This window comes from Alligator sinensis, unplaced genomic scaffold (assembly GCF_000455745.1).
Source record: "Alligator sinensis unplaced genomic scaffold, ASM45574v1 scaffold533_1, whole genome shotgun sequence".
Classification (NCBI taxonomy): domain Eukaryota; kingdom Metazoa; phylum Chordata; order Crocodylia; family Alligatoridae; genus Alligator; species Alligator sinensis.
In genome coordinates, this window is record NW_005842330.1 from 329903 (window position 1) to 353359 (window position 23457).

Here is a 23457-nt window from a genome sequence, read left to right on the forward strand (position 1 = left end):
ATGCATATACAGCATAAAATGAGGGAAACCGGTAGTAGAAGACTAAAGAGCTGTTTATCAAGTGATTAAAAATGTGTGGAAATGTCAATGGAAATGAGCTAAATGAATCACTCAAAACCAAAAATGATAACATGCTCACAAATAAGATAGAAGAGAAAAATAGATGGATAGAATATCTCAAAGTTTTCAATAGGACCAACCCAATCTCAGTACTTGAAAACCAATTCAATAAAGATGATGGACATAACTATCACAATTAAGAAGCTGTAAAACAAGTAGACAGAATATGAAGCTACAGATGATGTGTTAAAAGTATTTGACCCAACCATTGTAACAAAATTGGGAGAAGTGTTCAAGGAAGTCTAGAGAGAAAAGAAAAATTCATCCTGAACAATGAAAATATGAAATGACTGTCAGAAAACCTAGGAAGCAAGCTCTTAATGATTACAACAGAAGGAGAATTGTATTACACTTAGTCATAGTAAAACCCTTCTACAGTGTGACACTATGCAGTATGAAAAAGGGCAGTATTATACATTGCCCAAAAGATTGTGTACATGAGATATTCACACTAAGGCTAGAGACAGACATTCAAAAAGTCTGAGCCTGATTTGATTCAGCCTTTACAGGTGAGTCTAACCTGCAGAGAGTAAGCCGCTTTCCAAGTGGATAAACATTCAGTACATGCCTGCAATAGCTCAAGCCAGAAGCCTGGGGGTGCTAAATCCCTCCCTTCCACAGGAAAACTGAGCTGAGGAGCAGGGGTACAGCCAGGCCCTGGCAGGCCCACCCCAGCAGCTCCCTGACAGTTGGAAGTAATCCAGGCACACAGGGTTGCCCGGCCCCAGAAGGGAACTCTTTCCATTCCTACCTCTCCCCCACCACCATGAGGCCAGGAGGGGGGCCCTGTTTGGTGCTGGCAGGACTCTTCTTCCTCCTCCTCCCCACACTCTAGTGAGGTGGGAAGAGGGGTTCTGTGAAGCTGCCTCACTCCCATCGCTGTGGTCATGCTGGCCAGCTCCAGAGGAGGACTCTTCCCCTGACTCCTCTCGCCCCAGGGCAGGGGAAGGCTCTGTTCCATGCTGGGGGGAACTCTTCCCCCTCCTCCTCCTCCCCAAGAGGGGCAGTAGGAGCATGAAGCTCAGCTGGGCAGGGTGTGGGTGTGAGGATGGTGGGGTGTAGGGACACCCAACCTCAAAGAGGGTAAGACCCATGCTTGATCCTGCAGGTAAGCAGGAGGTGGGGCTCCCTCCAATCCCGGGAGAGTGCTGGGACCTGCACAGTGGGAAGTGGGGGAAGCAGCTGGCTCCAGTGCAGGACTTCCCACACTGTGAGGGCTGGAGATGCAGGCTCAGGCTCAGGGAGCACAGCCACGAGGATAAGGCAGGCTTCACTCCCTTCCCCTGTGCAGTGCTGCCTGGAGCCATGCCTGCACAGGGCATAAGTGCCCTGACCTCCCTGCCTGCTGCTACTGCCAGGCAGTGGGGGCTGAATGCCATGGGGGGAGTGTGTAGGGGTCCCTACACCACCCCCTCACACCGGCACACTGCCCAGCTGAGCTTTGTGCTCCTGCTGCCCCTGTGAGGGGAGGAAGATGAGGGGGAAGAGTTTCCCTTATCATGGAACAGAGCCTCCCCCCACCCCTACTCTGGGGCCAAGAAGCATTGCATGGAGCACCCCCCACAGCCAGTCCCCCAGCAGCAGAGGGAGAGGGGAAGAGTGGATGGGGTTCTTGGGGGCTATGAGGAGTGGATGAAGGTGTTGACTGGTGTGGGGAGTGGTGTGGGGGGGATGTCCCAGTGGGTGGGGACATGGAGGAGCTCAGGCGGGGACTGCCACATGCTTTCCCCCCATCTGGCCCCCATGGCACCGGCAGCAGCAGGCAGCATGGCTGTCACTCTGCTGTAGGCATAGGCGGGCAGTGACAAGGCACTGTGTGACCCAGACACCTACTTGCTGAATGGACCTGGCCTGGCCCACTACTGCATGGCCTTGGATGAGCCACACTGGGTCCATTCAGCATGTAGGAGTCCGGGCCACACAGTGCCACATCACTGCCCACCTATGCCTGCAGCAGGGCACAACCATGCTTCCTGCTACCGCTGGCACCGCTGGGGCTGGGGAGGGGGAAGGTTTGTGGGAGCCTGTGCAGGGCTGCTGGGTGGTGAGGGGAGAAGGTGGCAGGGGGGTGAGCAGCCAGAGCCAGTGGTGTGCAGCTGCCACATCACTGGTGGAGCAGGTTGTGCAGATACAGGAGCCATGTGACCTGCTCCAGTGCAACCGGACTAGTAAGTCAGGCTGGGCCGAGTCCCACCATGGGACACCTCCCTGCAGGCACAGTGAGGCAGGCAGCATTGCTTCTGAAGGCAGGACCCAGAGCAGTGCACAGGGACTGTGTGCCGAGCCACACTGGGTCCTGCTGGCACTGGGGCCACTCACACTGCCAGGCCAGCCTGGTCTCATGTCAACAGGTCCTGGCCTACGTGGTGTGTCTGGTCCTGCCATCATAGGACCGGGCCGGCCTGGGGCATGAGTGGCCCCAGTGCCAGCAGGACCCAGCGCAACTCAGCACGTGGTCCCTGTGTGCCGCACCAGGCCCTGCTGCCATAGGACCGGGCCGGCCTGGTTGTGTGATGGCCCCAGTGATGGTAGGATCTGGCATGGCTCGGCACACGGTCCCTGCTGGATCCTAATGGGGCGGTCCCTGTAGGTCCCTGCCAGCACACAGTCACTGTAGCAGGAGGTAAGTTATGGGCCCTGTGCAGGAGGGCTGTGGCCCTGCAGGGGGGAACTGTGGCCCTGTATGGGGGGCTGTGATCCTGCAGGGTGCCTGGGACCCTGCATGGGAGGGATTTGGCCCTGCAGGGGGGAGATGGGGCCCTTCGGGCAGCCCCCCCACAAGTTCCCCCCACACCCACAGTCTCCCTCGCAATCACCCCACACCTACCAACACACCAACCCATATCCCTCCACACCCACCCACACACCAACCCACCTTCCTTCACACCCCTTCCCACCCTCTTCCTGCAAACCCCACAACCTCCCATCACAGGCGAAGAAAACCAAAAGCACACATTAACACACATAGACATTAAGAATGTATTTTATCATGATGATAGAAACACTGGTAGGATTCCAAATTGTTTTAACCTTGTAAATATACCAATAATGCATTGCCCAACTGTTCTATTCCTCTCTGTCTGTGTGTGTGTGTGTGTGTGTGTGTGTGTGTGTGTATAGAGTGGTCTTTTGTTCTAATTGTGGAAGAACATGGATTTTGGGGTATTTAAAAAATGGATTTTGCTGCAGCAGTTCAGCTGGCATAAGGGGTAGTGTTCCCAAATAGCAGTAGCGAGCTTGCCAGGGCAGCTTTTTGTACAGATGGGGCCAGGACAGGGCATCTTTTTATACTGCTGGAGACAGCACAGGTGCTGGCCCCCGGCTCTAGCTCCCCCTAGCTGTAGCTCTGGGAGGAGCCAGGCAGGGTTATTTTGCCCCAAGTGGCACAATTTTCTCCACAACAAAATGCATGTCCCACGTATGCTAAGGCAAAAAGCCCGGCTCAAATTTGCACTGCTTCTATTTGAGCTGCTGCTAGCACACGTGCCTATATGTGTGGACGAGGCCACGGTGGCAACCAAAACTCATCTCTGCCCCCTGCCCTGGTGCATTCCTATGCTGCTGCTGATAGGGGTTACTCTTTCCATTTTTGTCAATCCTAGCTTGGCTTTAACCCTTATCCAGAACCATATATCTGTAAGTATTTACTTAATCTTTTCCCTGTAATATTATGCCTCATGTTGGCTTATAAAAAAAAAAAAGCAGATCTTACTCCACCTACTATGTTTCTAAGGGTGGGTAAACACAAGACACTGCACGGTTGGTTAACAACACTGTGTAGTAGTGAAACCAGTCAAAAAGTGTACTAATAAGCTACTGCACAGTGTTATTAGACTACTACACAGTAACTGCCAGATAAAAACCGTGTGCCAGTGTTAATGCACAGTAAATATAGTCACTGTACATTCAGCTAGTACTTCAGTAAGGAAGTACTAAACTAAATACATAGTAATAATGACACTTTAATGAATTTGTAGATACGCCCTTTGTGAACTATTTGGCAATTAAGTGTGATACAGTTCCATAAGTATATGAAAATCAGATAATATAAAAATGGGTGAGTCTTCCTCACTGTTTTGTGTGACTTAGTTTTATGTGTAAGATGACTGTACATTGCAGAAATATATGCCATAACAGGTTTTAGGGACCCAAATAAGGTGGAAAAGAATTGTACTTTAGCTGAATAATTGGCCAAGTAGGAACTATCTATCACTTATCCTTGCTTATTGTAAAGGATCTTTACAACCACTCTTAATAAGTAGGATATGTATTCTTGTTTTGTGCTTAAAACCAGCTAAAATCACTTGATTGCATACAGCTCATCTAAGAAATTAAGAACAACAAGGTCAAAAAGAAGGAGAATCTAAAAGAGGGAGAAAACTTTACAAAGTGTGAAACAGTTCATCCGGACTTGTAATGCTGTCGTTTTTAATCTAATTAAAGGGAACAATATTAACTTCTAGTGTAATAAAAGAACAATATATTTTTGTAATATATCTTATTAAAAACTCTGCAGTACATTCCTGTAAAGATAAAATTACAATTTCAATTCAAAGTGTTCTAGAGACATTCATATGTTCTTCAAATATTTAATCTAAGATACTTTGTTAAATTTCACCTTTGAAAAACATATTATGCTAGTCACTGAGAATGGCTCAATTAATAAAGTTTTCAAAGGAACAGAAGCTATTAAAAAGTTTTCTACCATGCTTCTCTTTTAAATATATCACAGCACAACTAAGGTTCAAAATTTAAGGATAATGATCTATGTAAGAAGTGACCGTTCAGTGCACTAATTCCTAGCATTGCTTTGCAGGAGAGCAAAATCTGTGTTTCTGTGTAGTGCTTCAATAATTATTATTGGAAATAAATTTAATTTTAGGAGGCCCCATTCAAGTATTTTTTTAAATGAATAGGTTTTGTCTATATGAACATAAAATTGTAAAAAAGTTTCAGGATCAATACTTTATACAATTATGAAAAAAAAAACGAATATAAACCTTTTATTTTTTTGAAACGTCACAGGATGAAATGAAGAATTTTAAAACCACTACTTCACTTGCACTTATTGTTCCATTTATTCCATGGTAAAGTATATATTGTTTGACTTGTTTGAGGAAAATAAGTATGTTGCCAATTTCTAGAAGAAGGATTTGTATTTTTTGCAACTAAAGTATCATCCCAGACAATGAGAGGATTTCTTTTTACTTTGGACTATCTATCTGGGTGCTTCATCAGAAACAGGTTAAACAAAAATATCATAGATAATTACACACATTATTACATGAGATGAAAACAAATAGCCTAGATACTTTAAATTTTGAACGTCCACAGTCTTTTTGAAAATAATTTCATAATTAGTGCAGAAATATAAGTAGCAAACCCTGTCCATCATGGGACAGATACTAAAATCTGCCCCGTTATCAATGAGACAAAGAATGTATTGTGAAAAGATAGGAAAATCCCACTGCGACGTAAAAAACAAATGAAAAGTTCTCAGATTCAAGGCTAGAAATTATTTTCAGTATCAACATTGCCACTTTTTCATACCATCACAAGGATTTTAACCTTGGCTACTGCAGTCCTAGATAATAATTCTTATTTAATCTTTCCAAGTCAGTGGTTTTTGAAGTGTCCACTGCTGGACTTCACAAGAGTGAAATCCAACTCCCTGTGCCAAGAAATTAAACAGACCTTCAAAAATGTATGTTTAACATGCTCAATACAGCCTAATGCCAGTTGTAAAGTGTTACATTTTTTAAAAAATCCACAAATGCCAGCATTCACAAATTAGAGGGAAAAAAATGTTCACATTTGTTAATATGTTATGTAAATCCTATTCTGACCAAACAATGTAAAAATATTGATGCTATTTTTTGTTCTGAGAGTATTATTTGGAGAGTAAGATTTCTGTAAAGGCTCCACACCTCACTAAATGAGCCAGAACTCAAACTATCAAAGAAAAACACCCCAGATTCAAATATACTGAAAAAAAATATTACTTATGGAAGATTTTTAGTGATGGAAGTTTGTGATGATAGGGCTTTTCGGCACTGAAGATACTTCACTGGACTGACTGCATGGAAGCTATATGGTCATATATAGCTTCCACTTAACACGGACCACTTATGGTCACGTTCCACTTAACATCCATCTGGGCTGACATGACTATGTACAGACATTACATTTCTACCAGGAGAATTGCTGCTTTTCCAGTAGAAACAAGGGGCAATCATTCAATTACTCGGGGGAAAACATTCTCCTGTCAGGAGAATGGTCTTCCAGGCTTCAACCTGAAAGATCTCCTTTGCAATGGAGTTTCACAGGAATGAATGTCTGTATGCTGTTTCACTCCTCTCCTAGTCTGCTCAAGAGGGAAGTAGAGCAACAAGCTGCTGCTCTCCACCTTTTCCCCACATGGGCCACTACCTGGTCTGGGGACTATATGGAGGGGGTTTTGCTCCACTTCTCTACTTCCCTCTTGAAGCAGTCTGGGAGGGTGGTGGGCAGCCACTGCTGCAGGTAAGGGACTTTGCTGTGCTGCTCCTCCTGCTCTCTTCTGGGAAACTAGGACCCAAGCAAAAGGACAGAGGCCTGCTGCTCCCCACCTGTTCTCTGCTCTACTCCTCTACCCATACCTGGGGACTGGGAGGAGTGCAACAGCCACTGCTCATCACACCTTCCCAGACAGGGATCATCCTGGTTTGGAGAAGGCTTGGAGAAAAGGGGCTGCAGGTGGAGTGCCTCTAATGCTCCCTCTCCAAGATAGATTTTGGAGAAATTTTGGAGAAATTTTCATAACTTGCAATGAATGCCTTGCTTATAGACTTTTGCTCAGAGGAGTTCCCTGTTGAGGAGCTCTATGCAGCCCTGAAAGGAAAAGTATTGAGGTACCTTAGTTTTTCAGGTGACATATGTAGGTAAATCCAATATCATGGCAAGAGATAACTCACCCTAAGATAATTTAACTTAATTTACTACAGATGTGCTTTTGTCCCCCTGGACACTCTACAAGTGTCATAGATCCTGTGCATTAAGTTTAGTATTTCCTTAATAAAGTATTTACTAAACATACAGTACCTAGAGTTACTGTGCAGTAGTTCCAGTGCACTATTTAGTGATGCTTACTTCACATTAGCCTAATAACACTGCACAATAGGCTATTAGCACTGTTTTTACCATGACATGCTACTTCACAGTGATATTCGGCTAATGCACATTAAGCGTCTTGTGTAGACATGCCCACTGAGAAGTCTTTCTTATTCCAGAGTAAAAACCTTAGGGAGTTTCACCATAAGAAGCTGAGGGCCAGTGAATAGTGCATAGAAAGGAAATATAGCTCTTTGGGAGTAGGGACCAGAACAGCAATGGGGCAGAGGGTTGTGGAATCTCTTCCCTTCCTTTCCAAAGATTAAAGAACAGAAGAAAAACATTGCAAAGTTTCCCTAACAAAGATTCCTAAGCCCTTCCTGCTTCCCTGAGGGAGTCCTGTATTGCTCTAAGTCATTAATGCTGCCAGAGTTAACAGTGTTAGCAAAATCTCATTTTCCATGATGTTACTGTTAATTATTTATTGACTTTTAAATATAAAATGGATTATTCCAAATTATTTTAGATATTTTCATTAGCTACTTACAGTAGTGACACTCTTTGTATGATTTCAAACAACAAACATTTAGATATATATATAGCTACACACAGATATGTATGTAGTTGCTATTTTTTATTAGTATTATAATGCTGTTTCACTTCAAGTCACCTATTTATATTATTTTCCACTCTAAAAATAGGAAGGCAAGGTGGAAATAAGCAATTCAAAGTAAACAAAATATTAAGCTGTATAATTTTTTTTCAGCACTTTCCCATTTATTGTAGTTTCTACAGTTGGCCTTGCTGCTACAAGAGCCTGTTAAGACAACATCTACAGTTTTGTACCCAACTGTTCCTTTTTGGTACTGAAAATAAAGTATATAATAGTAGTAACATCTGTCTTCAAGAGACAATATAGTATGGTATAGGTAAGTGGTTCCTTAATATTTTGCAGATCATGATCTCATGTTACAATATAAAAACATATACCTCATTCCAGTGTCCCCGCTCTACACCCCCAAAAAGGTAATAATTTGAGCAAGGAATTGGATGACAGGTATTTTTAATTTCAACGTGCAGGATGCGGAAAACTAGCTTGTGCAAAGTACTTAACCACTCTATTTTTCTGTTTTTCCATCTGTAAAATGGGGATAAGTACAGGTGCATGTTGGGAGGACTGGTTGGTTAATGTTATTATTTAATTTAAATATGATTAAATGGGAACCAAATCTTTTTTTTTCAAACATATATGTATTTGAATCCTAAATCATTATAAATGTCAATGTGCCACATAAGTTAAACAAATTTAAATGAAATAATTAACAAAGTTACTTCCACTTCCTTTACTTGCCACAATAAAAACAAAAAGAAAAGCAAAACATCGTGATGCAAACCAAACCAAACCAAACCAAACCAAACCAAACCAAAGGTTAAAAAGATCATGAATTGCTGTGCTATGATATGGTTTTAAATGACATCAGCTGTTACAGGAAAAATGATTCAAATTATCTCCTACCATTTAAAAAGCCTTTAAAGTTACTTTTCAGGTAAGTAGAACAAATGATAAATATTTTACATTTTGTGAAAAGAAGGACAACAAACAACAAAAATGAACTGCTGCCAAAGAAAATAAGAGAGTTTCTATTTGCTGTTGAATTGACAGAACACATTACAACATTCAAGAGCTAAGCAACCTGAAGGTTGAATCATAGGTCATGTGTAGATGAAATGAGGGGCATGTGTGCATGACACTTTAAAGTAAGTTAAATGTTTTTGCACCACTTTAATGGTGCCAGTGTTTGCACACCTCAGCGATGTATTGCACATTAATTCCAGCTGCTGTAGGAAATTTGGCAGCATAATGTGCCTTAAATGACTTGGGGTGCAACAAACTAAAACTCCGAGGAGTTTTAGTTTGCTGCCCCTACAGCTCCAGAGCAAAGCACCAGGCTCTGTGCAGCTCTGTGGCTCTGCAGGAAGCCCTGCAGGCAGCCTGGCAGCAGCCTGGGAAGGCAGTTTCCACCCAAGAAAAGCAGTGAGCCTGATCTTCTGGCCCCCCGCCTCACCTACCCTGGAGCCTGCCTCCCTGAGCTGTGTGGGGGCCCAGTGTGTCCCTCTGCAGTGCAGTGCCCCCCCAGGACTGCCTGAGCCAGGTGTTTGTGGGTGGGTGCCGCCTGAGGGAGGGCCACCGCTGCCACAGAGGGAAACACAAGCAGCCCCCTCTGCAGCCCAAGGACTGCTCCACCTGCTGGCAGCTCGCCCTCCCCTCCCTGCTGGAGAAGCAGGTAAGTCAGCAGGGTATGTGCGTGACATGGAGGTTAAATTGGCCCCAAACTGAAGTGATTTTTTAAAAATCCATTGCTTCAATTTAGGGCCCCCGTTTCATCTACACACGCCATACTCAAGAAATATTTTATGACACTGAAGACCAAATACCTTTAAGAGAGCTCTCCTATGAGACCTTCAGCTTCAGCACTCCTGTGTTTGTTGACACACAAAGGTCTTAATTTATACATCCTATGCTTAATACAATTACTCCAGAATGCCAAAAACTATTATTTATTTGGGTTTTTGCTATGTATTTGATTGCAATAGACAAAAATAAGTAGAAAAACGTATCAGGGCTGGATAATTCTGAAAGAAGAATTAAATATAGTCCATAACAGATGCAAACTGTTTTATATACCTGCTGTCAAAGAAGGAACTATATAAAATAAAGCAGTTTTTTTCTCATAAACCCTGATGTGCTTCAGGTGGAAGTAGGATACAATAATTCTATCAAATGGTTATTATCAAATAATGACTTGAATTTGCTTAGTGTCATTTCAACTTCCTCTTTTCTCTTCCATGAAAGTGAAAATTATAATAAGGGAATTAAAAAAAAGTGGGGGGGAGAGGTTAGGAGTCAGTTGAGGAAGAACACCTAGAAAGTTATTAGTATTGGAAATGTGAAACAAGCTGTCACACTTTGAACACAAAAAGGTTTCTACTGGACTTCTTTATGTGACTGTTGTGTTACTTACCACAATTTGCTTCATCTGATCCATCAGCACAGTCTGGATCTTCATCGCATACCCATAGCTTAGGAATGCAGTGTTTTGTAGTTTTACACTGAAAATGGTCTGGAGAACAGCTGTTTTCCGCTTTAAAGAAAGAGAGTTATTATTAAAGCTGGAAGTTTCTGATAAATACTCAAATACTTTATTTGATAAAAGAGCTTCAAAGTTTTCTCCGATAAAAAAAAAAAATCCCCAACTTTCAGATTAAAAAAAGTAACTCAAAATCCACATTTTTCTGTGATTAAAATGAAACACCACTTTATATATATAGATTGCAGGTTTCACAGGATAGGATGAGCCGGCCCTGGTAATAGTTAAATTACTTATGGACTTTAACAAGAGGCCTCACTAAGACTTGGCATGAACTAACCATAATTTGCCAAAAGCTGTATCTGAACTAGGTCATTAGATCTTTGAAGTGATGCTACTGATCATCATGAAATGGTCTTTGCATCCTCATGAGCCTGCTCTTCAGGCATGGAGAGGCAGCTGTGTATGCAGACCTGGACAAAGTTTTTGAAAGTGGCTACTGCTGTCCTGGATCAGTGGGGTCGTGAATAGCAGGTTGAGTGAAAGGCAGTCTCTAAATAACAGCATGATGGTAATAGTCATTCCAGTCGGTTAACAGACAGAGTATTACACTCATGAAATGTAAGCTATCTGACTGTTTTTGTTTTATAACTAGGCTGAAAATATCAGAGCTAGTTTACATACTGAGTAATATTAGAAAACAATTGAAAGTATGCTGAGTGAAAACACGTCTTTTAATGGCATTTTCTCTCTTTTTATTAAATTGCTTTAATACCATTGTGTTGTATGGGAAAATGTGTATAGACACACCTAAAAAAAAGAGAACTCTATCATCTCCAAAGAGGTATACCATGGGATAAAGAGTTCTAAAATCTATACCCCTTCTCAGTCTCAGTCAAGGGTTATAGATAGCGTGTCTATTGTGTATTGCTATCAGACAAAATATGAAAGCTGAAAGACCAAGAAACAGGTATGAATTGGCAATAGGATGATCATAATAATAATGTGTAATTTAACCCAAATAAAAGACTCAATTTATTTCCTAAAAGTAATGTTCTACTTTTCATTGACTTAAAAAAAATGAAGTCAACAATGGAGGTATTTGATTCCTCTTGGTGTACCCACAGTATATCGAGTTCCATACGCCTGGCAGCCCAAAGAATTAGCTGTTTTCATTGTGCTACAATGCTTTTATATCCATCTTTTAAGATCTTTATTTAAAACTCTCCATCAGTGGTCAGTATATAACTCTTTAAACAAAACTTACGACAGTCTCGTTCATCTTCTTCATCACCACAGTCATCTTGTCCATTGCATCTCAGATTTATTGGGATACATTTCTGACTCTTTGTACACTTAAACTGACCAGACAGGCAAACATGAGTATCTGGAAGATAAGTTTAAAAAAAAAATCTCAGATGAATTTCTCAATAGAATTTAAAAGACCTAAGTTAAATCAGGTTAATTAAGGATTTTAGTCAGTATTTGAATTTGATACTCGCTATAATCACCTACCACAGTTGAGCTCATCAGAGTTGTCTCCACAATCATTTTCTCCATCACAGATAAAAGCTGGAAGAGCACAAAGTCCAGTTCCACACTGAAAACGTCCTGGTTGACATTTAAATTCAGCTGAGGGAGCAATGGGCAGAGAGAAGGAAAAACATATATAAAACGTACACAGTTACAGAAGATTTATAAAGTTATTAATGATGCTTTTCTGCTATATATTCATAGACATTTAGACGTTAGGGCTGGAAGGGACCTCAGAAGATCATCGAGTCCAGCCCCCTGCCTGCTTTACTCTAGACAAAACAAGTAAAAATAGACATGTGAGAGGTCTTATTTTCCCTTTGTAAATAAGCAAATCAAACACATGGAATGATTAAAAGCTCAGTGAAATCACTGAAAAGATTCTCATTGATTTTTGCGGCATTTCGATCACCTCATAATGAGAATTTTTTTTACATGAAATCATTTGGATTTTTCTAAATGTATTTTTATTACTTTTAATTAAGAAAAAAAATCTTTAACCTAAGACTGAGGTGAAAAAAAAATCATTTAGTACAGAGGAATTAACCACTACTATTACAGGGATGGTAATGTGCCAATGTTATTACTTTTCAATGGACTTATTAAATCTACTTATAAGTAGATTTTCAATTAGAATGTATAGTCTTAGAGTATGCAGTAGTTACTAAACCATAACAGAACACACATATCTCAATGATAAAACCTCAGCTCTAAGGCTGAAGATCTAATTTGCATGACAACTGTATAGTTGTATTTCAAGAATGACACAGAGTGCTAACCCCTGTACTTCCAATTGCTTGAAAGGGATTATTAGCTGCAACACACACTTCTTACATAATTACTGAAAGTACACTTTCCATACAGATACTAAGAAAGAGATTCTGGAAGTCTTGCAACTATTTAAATTACTACTTCTTCACAAGTTCTGATGGTGTGGTTACATTGTGCCCAGCTCATTGTTAATCAGAAAGAAATTCTCAGAAGTGGCAGTATTAACTTAAACTGAAGAATCGATTTGGATCAGGAAGATGATGCTAATCTAAAATGTATTATTATGGATGGAAACCATGAGTTTATATATTGGGAAGGAATTCCCAGGTAAACTACCTGTGTTGACAAGCTGTTAAACAGGTATGACAAAAAAATTCTTTTAAAGAATACTTTCTGTCCTCTCTAGAAAATGTGAAGAACAGGAGTTATTATTGTTGAAAGGATTATTACATAAATATGATATCCCATGAATTCTAGATTTGACTGAAGCCCCTACAAATGGTATGTAAAACCTATAATATGGTGACTGAAAAGTATATTCTGGATATGTACCAAGTAAGATTTGTAACAATATATTACAGGAGGGGTTTTCAACTTTTTTTAGGAATATACCCTTTCTGGTGGGTATCGCTTCCAGACAGAAGAGGAGGGTGCTGATGGCAGGCTGGACATGAAGCCGGCAGCATGGGGAAGCAACACATGGTGGCAGCACAGAATAGTGAATGGCAGTGGCAAGGGGGCGGGGATGTGGTGCGCAGTGGCCGTGTGAAGTAGTAAATGGTGGTGGAGGGGGACGGGAAGCTTGCACGCAGTGGTCACTGCCGTCATTCACTGCTCCATGTGGCTGTCGCACACAGATTCCCTGCACTACTGTGCATACCCCCTGGGGCCATTCCAAGTACCCCCAGGGGTACGCATACACCTGGTTGACAACCCCTGTATTACAGTACTGAAATCCTAGTGTGAATATAGTATAGAATGATTTCCTGATTTATATAAACATTCTGGACTCTTTTCCCAGATGAGTGATAAGATGAGTGAAAAGAATGAGGCAACAACAATTAATGTTACAACTCCAGACAAAGAAGCACATTTATTTATGCACATTTTTACATTCTATTATGAAACTACGTGACTAAGCACACAGTTTAACTAAGCTATTCTGAAGACAGAACAAGTTTACAAAACCATATGTGCCCTCAGGTTCTTAAATGTAGGAAGACCTCCTGGAAAGCGTGATTTCAAATCTCACACATTTATAGATGGCATCAGATATTGAGAGGAACATAATCATAGGAACTAAAGTTCTTTAACGATATCCAACAAAAAAGGTAACTGTTAGTTGAATAAAGCTTGCTCTGGCCTGCCCAACCTATTAACTATCACAAGAAACAGCTGGTGAGTTTGTTGGGATCAATTAATAGTTAATACTGAATCTTAATGAGTAACACCAAACTAAAAAAGAGCAAACTAAAATCAATCTACTACTACAGGCTATTTTATAAACAACTAATGCAGAGCCAGATGCAGCTTAATAAAAAAATACTTAAATTCAAGATTCAAGGATTTTGTCAGAGGTAATATCTGTTATTGAACCAACTGCATGGTTGGAACGAGTTAGACAAGCTTGTGAAAGCAAGACATTCTTCATCAGGTCAATTCAATTAATTCAATAAATTCAATTAAATTCAGAGTATTACATTTTCTTAGTTTTGTTCACAAATGGAATAACAGTCAAAAGAGCTCTACAGTTTCTGTTGCAAAAATTGAAAAACCTGGGCTGGAAATACTAAATGTCATTTACTGCACTGTCCATTTGGTAAAAACAAGGGTCAGTAGGTTCCAAGTCAGTAGGTTCAGAGTTCTCAGCCAATAAATAAAGAAAAGTAGCCTGAATCATAAACAGTGAAAAGATCAGGTACTCTTGTATTGTTGAACCTGTGACCATGAAAAAGACATCACAAAAACAAATCAGAAGCATTTTGCATAGAGCTTTGCATAGAGCTTCACTCTGCTTTGCCCCATTTCTTAGTTAAGATATGAATTATGATTATTAAGGCACAAAATTCATATGAAAAGTCTGTCATAGGAAGTCACAAGCAACATGCAGCAAGGTTAAATATTTTCTGTTGTGTATGAACTGAAGATAGAAAGTAGTTTTGATCCTTTTATTTATGTCAGTCATTGAATTATGTATGGATTGAGAAGAACCATCATTATCTTGACATTAAAAATTAGTCACAGTGCAATAGAAATTATAATACTGTATTTACTCAAATACAAGACAACTCTGAATGTAAGATAACACCCCCCACCCCCCCACCAATAATTAGACTCCACACCAAGAACATTTAGAAATGTATTATAATTTTCCATGTATGGAATCCAGTTATTTGAGGATCATCTTAAGTTCATTCCTCCCCCACTCCTGCAGGTGGTAGGGGGACCGGTGATGAGGGGGGCAGTAATGAGGCAGGCAGTGGGGGACAGGTTGTAGAGGGCAGGCAGTATGGAGGTGGTAGGACAGGTAGTGAGAAAGGTAGTCAGCTTCCTCCTGCTGCCTGTCCCCTCTCTTGCCCTCCATTGTGCCTGCTCCCCTGCCTGAAGCCTCAGGTTGCCCCAATTCCCCCTTCTCTTGTTCCCTCTTCCTCCCCTGTGTGGTCAACCACAGCATCAGATCCCTACCCTCATTCCTCCCATCTTTCTGCTCCTGAAGTTTCACCCCACCTCCACCTGTTCCTCAACACCCTTCCCCCCACCCCACCACCTTACCTTTGCTCTGCAATGGCAGGCTCCATCATTCCCGCAACCCAGAGCATGGTGTATGGCTCCACCCTGCCCTTTAGCAATGGCACAGAGATGACACTGCTGTTCCAGCCTGTCCCCACAGCAGCAGTGGTGTGGAGCCAGTGCTGTTGCTATGGGGCAGGGCTGGAACAGCAGTTCTGGTTCATGCCCCGACTGGTAATGGGCCAGGCTGGAGCCATGCTCCATGCCCCAGGCTCAGCAGGGTCAGAGCTTGGTGGCACAGAGCAAAGGTAAGGAGGACTGTAGTAGAGGGGGAGAGAGAGGGAGCATTGGTGTGTGTGGGGGGATACTAGGGGCTGTGGAGGAGGAGTAGCACGGCATGATGAGGCAGTAGGGGAATGAGGGGGGCTGTGGCATCTGGGGCTCCAGCTCTACCCTCAACCCTGGGTTGGGGCCAGAGCAGCAGCAGCTGCTGGCCCCCTCCCCTCCACCCTTGCTGCCACATGCTCAATTGTATGGTGAGGGGCTTTTCCTTGTCTGCTAATTGAGTAAACACAGTGTTGAGTAAACACAGCATATCTACAGCTCAACAGGGGGAATATTAGTGACTACTCTATGAACTGTGAAAGCTGATCAAAAAGAATGCTAATTTTGCATCACTATGGGTCCCTTTGACAAAGTTAGATTAGGTAATGTGACTTTTTAAAGCATCTTGAGTCATTTATACCAGGTTTATGAGCTCTCATCTCCCCTCCCTTCCCAATTTCATTGTGTGGCATTAGTAAAAAGTAGGAAAATGTATGCACTGAAAGTCGCATACCATCTGAAACCTATTCAGAATTTTTTGCAAGAGAAAAGTTGAACAAATATTACTTCTCAGGAAGTTATACTAAACAATTAGTCTGTGACAGAGCTTTATGTTTTACTTATGTTAAATATTCCCATCAATCCAAATCTATGTATTTGAAATTAGCAGAGTTGCTTATCTACAGATAAAAGGGAACTCTAGAAATTAGCAAGTTTTATTCTATTTTCAGATAAGTACAAGGAGGACTCTAAAATCTTACAAATACAAGTATACATATTTTTCCCCTAGAAAGATTTAAAACATGAGAAAAAGGTGTTTATAGTTTGGCAAGCATTACCAAATGACAGCTAGCATACAACAGTGACCATATCATCTAAATTCCTCAATTTTATATTATGGTCCCTTACATATGAAATCTCTTGGGGAAAAAATAATTCAAAATGTTTGTAATACATACGGCATTCTTCAGGTTCATCTGATCCATCTCCACAGTCATCTACAGTGTCACATTTCCACCAGAAGGGGATACATTTATCAGTTTTGCATCGGAACTATAAAAATAAGAGGGGGTGAGGAAAGACTTAAAATATGAATATTTTTCTTACACACCAAATAATGCATGAGGGCTTAGATAAATTGATCAAGCATAAAATCATTATTCATTTAATCTGTTTCTGCTATTTGATTTTGTCTTAGGAGACACTTTTTAAAAAGCTGCCCATCTTCTGGAAAGTTTCAAATTATATTACCAGCTGCATAAAACAGTGAAGCTCCATTGTAGACAGGGTAACTGTCTAATTTTACAGCATTTTATGACTTGGTCCTTTTCTTTCAGTTCTAAGCAGCTATTTCACCTTCTTAAACCATAATAGTTTAATCCTATTTTCGAATGGGAAAAAAATAACTGTAAATCATTTTTTTCACATGAATAAATATTTTTATTTATTTTTTTAAAGCAATTCCATTTCTTCATTAGAACCAAGATAGGAATGCAAGACATTCTAATGCTAATATTCATTGTTTATGTGTTGACTTTTTCTAATGAGGCCTTCCATGAGCTGATCAGAAACTACAAAATCCTTTCCCAGTAACATCAAGACGAGGATTGTGTTTCATTTAGGGAAACAGGTCATTTATCTTAGGGTTTTTATGTGTTAACAGTATCATCTAAATTTTAGGAGCCAACAAAAAAAATGGTTTATAATCCAGCAGGCAATGGGACATGTGACTGAGCATACCTTTTCTTCTTTTATTTTAAAAACAGTAGTCAAGTTTATATGGGATGCTGTGTAGTCATTACTGTGCAGTCATTTAGTGCTTGTTTATACACTTGCTTATATACATACGGCAATATGTAGACGCACCCAGAAAGACCTTTATTACTATGAAGATGATAAAACATTAGAACAGGCTATCCAGAGAGCTGATGAAATCTCCATTCTTGAAAGTTTTTATGAGCATCTTTGGCATGCAATTGACTGAGATCTACTGAGTTTTCTTGCAGCTCTACTTTTCTATTATTCTATGTTTCCTAGGTAATCGATCCACATATAAGATTTCTCAGGCTGCTAATGAACAGAAGTTAAAATTCATTTGTGGTTATGTACGATGGTCTCTGAGTGACTATGTAGAGAAGTTTTCCAGATCAGAAACTTGTTATCTAACTCACAGTTGCTTACCATCTCAGCAGAATGCGAAAGGAATAAGTGGTCCCTTTGTGAAAAGTGTAGAGGTATATCAATAGGATAAGCATTGAGAAATTTGTACTACTGCCCATACAGTATCCATTTCATAGATAAATAGAAGACTTAATAATGCATGGTTATTACTCTCACATAAGCATAAAGAAAACTTTACTAACCTGCTATTTTTCTTATCTGAATAGATCATTCCAATACAGTTCTCGCTCTTGAGCCCTATTTTCTCAATATGTGACTAATAGAACTAACTATTTTAAAGTAAACTTGGCCCCAGAGACAGGCAGCAGTAATAACAGGACAGAACATGAAGTAGGCTCATTGTGGCCATTCTTTCTGCAGAGTATAAGTTGATTTCAATGTTTTCCTTATATTTCTATGACTATGAGTGTGGGGAAGACATTCTATGGTTACAATCAAATCAAACTGATAAAAGTGGAACAAAAATGTCCCGAGAAAGAAGCAGGAAGAAGCTGGAACAGTTAAACATCTTACAAAATAAGTTCTAAACAGATAGCAGATAATCTTTGACAGAATATTTTCAGGGAGAAAAAAAGAGCTTTTTCTCTTTTATAGAAATATTACTCATTTTCTTTTGTGGAAAATGAGACTGAAGACTGTAAAAAAAAACAAACCAAAAACTATGGATGACATGAACAACAAAACTTTGCTTGTAAGAAAATATTTTTAAAAAGGCTTACTAGATGTGCTTCCATTTGTGGGATATTTCATGAAACATCATACACACAACTCATAACCTCCAGGAATCTTTCAGAGTCGAAGTACTCATTGGGCGCATGTACATGAGACACTAACTGCATAATTGTAACACATCACAGAACAAACAGTGTTAATATGTTACTGCAGAGTATTATTAGGCTACTGCACAGTAGCATCACTAAAAAGCCATTTGCTGACACTATTGGTTACTGAGCACTTAATTAGTACTTGATTATAAAAGTACTAAATAAATGCACAGTAATCACTGTGCAGTAGTGTCTCATGTAAACACATCCATTGTGAGCATGCATGCCCCCTATAGGGCCATTTGGCTTGATTATCAAGGGCTAGAAATAGATGTTGCCAAATGAAGCCGATATGCTATGCCATAAGGTGATGTGGCACAGCTAATCCACTTCATTGGGCAAAACACATCACATCTTGAAAAGTTGCAATGTGATCTCCCTGCTTCTTCTGCTCAGTTAGACTTGTTCTTGTAGTCGTTGCAGGGTGGGCCTGACTTCCCACTTATGGAGAAGCATCCTGAGATTCCCTCAGATGCCTCTCTGTAAGCAGGGAGAGTGGGCAGGCACTCTGGGGGCTTGAGGGGCCCTCAAGCTCCTGGAGTATCCGCCCAGATGGATGGAGATTAGGAGCAGCTCAGGCTGCTTCTACTTTCCTAACACCAAGCTAATAAATGTCTGCTGCAACAAAACAGCAGAGTCCATTATTACCTTTTGTCACATCATTGCTTTTCCTTTGATGAGGCATGACAAAGGGTAGTGACATCTATTTGCTCACAATTTGTACCACCGTAAAAAATTTTATCAAGGCACACAGGAGACATCAGGAAATGTCTGTTTCCACCCAAAGTCTCCATGATGTGTAAGTTACTTCCTAAATTCTTTATTTCTAACCAACAAAAATGTCTGAATATTTAAGGTGCAGAGCCCTTTCCCTCTGAAAAGAGAACGAGGTTTTGGGACTGCAATGATGGATCTACTAAAGCCCTATGTTCCTTTGTTTTTCTTGCACAAGCATTTCCAGTTAAAATTGCAGACTGTAGTGACAGGTAGGCCCAAAATAAATAAAGCAGCATTCTCCAAAATTTTCAAATGATGGAACCATCAACACTTTGAAAGTCATTAGTCTATGCTTCAGAAAATCCTGTGACAGTAAATTTGAGTCTTTAGCGGTGTGAAACTGAATCAATATGCCAACATGGCATTTTAATTGAAGACGTGAAGAGATGGGGAAATATAATAAATTAAACTGAAATGAGGCAAAAATAGATATACAGTATTTACAGTCCTTAGAAACCATCTTTTCAGTTTCTGGGGATAACAGTTTACCATGTACACTTTTTGAGCTGCAGAAAAATACACTGTAGTTTTGAATAACATACTAGTTCAGAAGCAGTCAATGGCCTGTGATCAAACTCATGAAACAAAGTTACTCCAGTTTGGTGTGCAGAAGGGATACTGCCTTTTTGTGTAAAGATATCTGAAAATATATCAAAGGATCTGGAATCTCCTTTGAGATATCCAAGAGATATGTACTATGGATTACCTATTTAAGACAGAATAATCGGTATGACTTTAAACATATCATGTCTGATTTCTCTGATAAATAATAAAAGTAATAGAATCAATGGAAAAGCAACGTCTTATGTTTTCTGCAATTTTGTTTTCCCAACAGTGTATGGGGAATATATATATATATATATATATTAGTTTTCCTATCAAGTTGAACATGAATTGGCAAATTTGTCAAGTCATATCTTCTGAAGAAGATCCCTGGCTTATACTGAATACAAGAAACACTGATCATGAATGCATATATAAGGTAAGATCAAACAAAATGATCAAATTGTCAAGAATGCTCCCAGAGGATTCTGGCAGCAAAGGGACAGGTTCTAAAATAGGAGGTAGCAAAACATGGGAGAAACGATTTCAACATAGATATTTTAGAGAGGCTGAAATGAGAAATCTATGTAGGCATTGATGTCTACACAGCCAGATGGCTGGCAAATTGGCTAGATGGTTGTACCCAGAGAGTGGTGGTGGATGGGTCTTTTTTGACCTGGAAGGATGTGGGCAGTGGAGTCCCCCAGGGCTCAGTCCTGGGGCCTGTACTGTTTAACATCTTTATCGGCAATCTGGATGTGGGTGTGGAATGCAAGCTGTCCAAATTCACTGACAACACCAAGTTGTGGGGCGAGGTGGGTATGCTGGATGGGAGGCACAGAATCCAGCTAGATCTAGACAAATTACAGAGGTGGGCAGATGAGAATAGGATGGAATTCAATGCAGAGAAGTGCAAGGTACTGCATCTAGGGAGAAGGAACCAGCAACACACTTATAGTCTGGAAACACCCTTCTTGTCAACACAGTGGCAGAAAGAGATCTCGGAGGCATTGCTGACTCCAGGATGAACATGAGCCGCCAATGCAAGGAAGTGGTCAATAAGGCTAACTGGACCTTGTTGTGCATCTACAGATGCAGTACAAGCAGGTCTATGGAGGTGATCTTTCCCCCCTATGCAGCATGGGTCAGGCCACAGTTCGAGTACTGTGTCCATTTCTGGGTGCCGCACTTCAAGAGGGATGTGGCTAGCATTGAGAGGGTGCAGAGGAGGGCCACTCACGTGGTCAAGGGGCAGTGGGTCAGGCCCTACAAAGAGAGGCTAAAGGGCCTGAATCTATTTAGCCTCCCCAAGAGAAAGCCGAGAGGGGATCTGGTGGCCGTTTACAAACTCACCGGGGGGACCAGCAGGAATTGTGGGAGGCTCTGTTACTAAGAATAACGGACAAAAATTGTTAGAGAAAAGGGTCAGGCTGGACATCAGGAGACATTACTTTACTGGCAGTCAGGGCTGCCAGGCTCTGGAATGGGCTCTCAAGTGAGGCGGTGCTCTCTCCTACCTTGAGGGTCTTCAAGAGGAGGCTAGACAGATATTTGGCTGGGGTAATGTGACCCTAGCACCCATTCCTGCCCAGGGCAAGGGGTCGGACCTGATGATCTGTTTAGGTCCCTTCTGACCCTAAGTACTATGATACTATGAAATATATCATAATTTTCTTTCAGCAGCACAAAGATCTTTCATGGCTCTAAAGCCATACCTATGGTATGCAAACACTTTCTAATGTTGCTGCTTAAAGCTGATGATGAAGTTCTGCTCTTCAACAATTTTTTAAAGTTGTAGATAAACTCTAGCAACAACAAATTGTTAGTAATGAGACAACTTTATATATTAACTAATCTTAAAAAGTATGTATAAGACTTCTTTAAAGGAAGGAACATCAGCTTGTGTTCTGGCCATATAACATTACTAAAATAAAGGATGCTAAAAGGAAGAAAATTTTGAAATGCTTTCATCTTCATTCATCCCTGACAAGGATTAGCAAAGAGTGAATCACAGAAATGGAGGGGGGGAGATTAAGCAGGGTTCTAATTAGCATACTAAAATAATAGTCAGAAATTAAACTTCCCGCCCATAGGAAAAAGGATCTCTGTTAACTAAAGGAATCATATGGGAACCAACCTTGTAGCACTTTCCTTGTAAAGGTTGCCGGTGGAGAAGAAAACACATTCCTTTGCATATCTGTCTTAGGTAAAGCTCTTACACTTTTTCCTCAAAGTCCCTAGGGATTTCTGTGGCCATTTTCCTATATGCCTTGTATGCCTACTAGTTTAGGATGTTAACCTCATGCCTGCAACAGCTTGAAGCCATTGCATCTCAGACTTTTTGTTTGAATGATATAAGCAGAGTCCTGTTAGTGTGTGCACTCCACGTGCTTTTGAGATATATTTCTAGAGAACTAGAAATCCTTATTTATGCCAATAACTTCAAAAGGAGTGTCCTAGGGTATAACTGTTTCCTAGGACTTGTGGAAGAAGAGCTTATCTTGAACAAGAAACTTGCTGTAGCAGTAAGAATAGAGTCTCTCTCACAGCAACAGCACAGGAACTAATTAAAAAATATATCTTTCTGAAGTAACTAACTAGAAAATTTAAACACAAATCTTGCCTTTCTGAAGACAAGAACTAGAAAGGTCATGCACAGGTTTACATATTTCATTTCCCTGATTAATCTTAAAGATACTGAAGATACTCTAAAGATACTCAAAGGGAGAATTTGATGGAATATTGTGGGCTATTACCACATTTCTAAGGTGTTCCTTGTAGAGTCTGATCACATATTCTGGAGAAACTCTAATAAAGCTGTGATCCCCAGAACTGTATGCTTATTATCATAATTATATTACAGTGTCATCTATAAATTAAGCTTTCTTTGTGGTGAAGCCTATAAAAACATGGAATGTGGAAGTTCTTGATGAAAAGCACTTGCTGTTTTCCCTCACACCAAGCAATATAAACTGACCAGATCAAGAATGAATATCCCAGCTGAATCTTGTATGAATACTAAAACATATCAGAAGCTAGTAGAAAATTCTTGCTTAATTACACATCTTTTCAAACAACCCATTCCATTGAAGCCAGAATAGAAATATTGTGTGTTAATATTGCCATGCCCTCACTCTTGTAGTGTGTGAGATTTTTTGATCCTTTGAAAGAAAGCCCCATGTGAAACTGTGACTCTCTTTCAGTGGTGGAACTATTGCTACCTCAAACTCAAGCTCCCAAACTTTATGAAATCTCTTATGTTTTTCAATAACATTTTAAGTTTAGATACACATTTTTAATTATTTTTGTTTTTTATCAGAAGCTGGCATTTGGACCTTCTGAAATGTTCAAAGGAAGTACCTATGGAAAACTATATATCTAATAATACTTGAAAAGGAAGATAATGATTGGGGGGGGGGGTTTGCACACTGGCATAGTTTTCTTTACTGTAGGTTATAGATTTCTTTACTTTCTTT

At 40.5% G+C, this 23457-nt stretch overlaps 1 protein-coding gene across 1 annotated transcript in view; it reads right to left on the reverse strand.

The window, feature by feature from the left end:
- The window catches only part of LRP1B (LDL receptor related protein 1B), a 1375759-nt gene that overhangs the window by 177077 nt on the left and 1175225 nt on the right, over window positions 1–23457 (reverse strand). Inside the window, exons 63-66 of the mRNA XM_006028602.1 lie at window positions 16616–16709; window positions 11814–11930; window positions 11566–11685; window positions 10233–10352 (exon numbers count right to left, since the gene is read on the reverse strand). Coding sequence (XP_006028664.1) covers window positions 10233–10352; window positions 11566–11685; window positions 11814–11930; window positions 16616–16709 — 451 coding nt within the window. The remainder of the gene's footprint in view (window positions 1–10232; window positions 10353–11565; window positions 11686–11813; window positions 11931–16615; window positions 16710–23457) is intronic.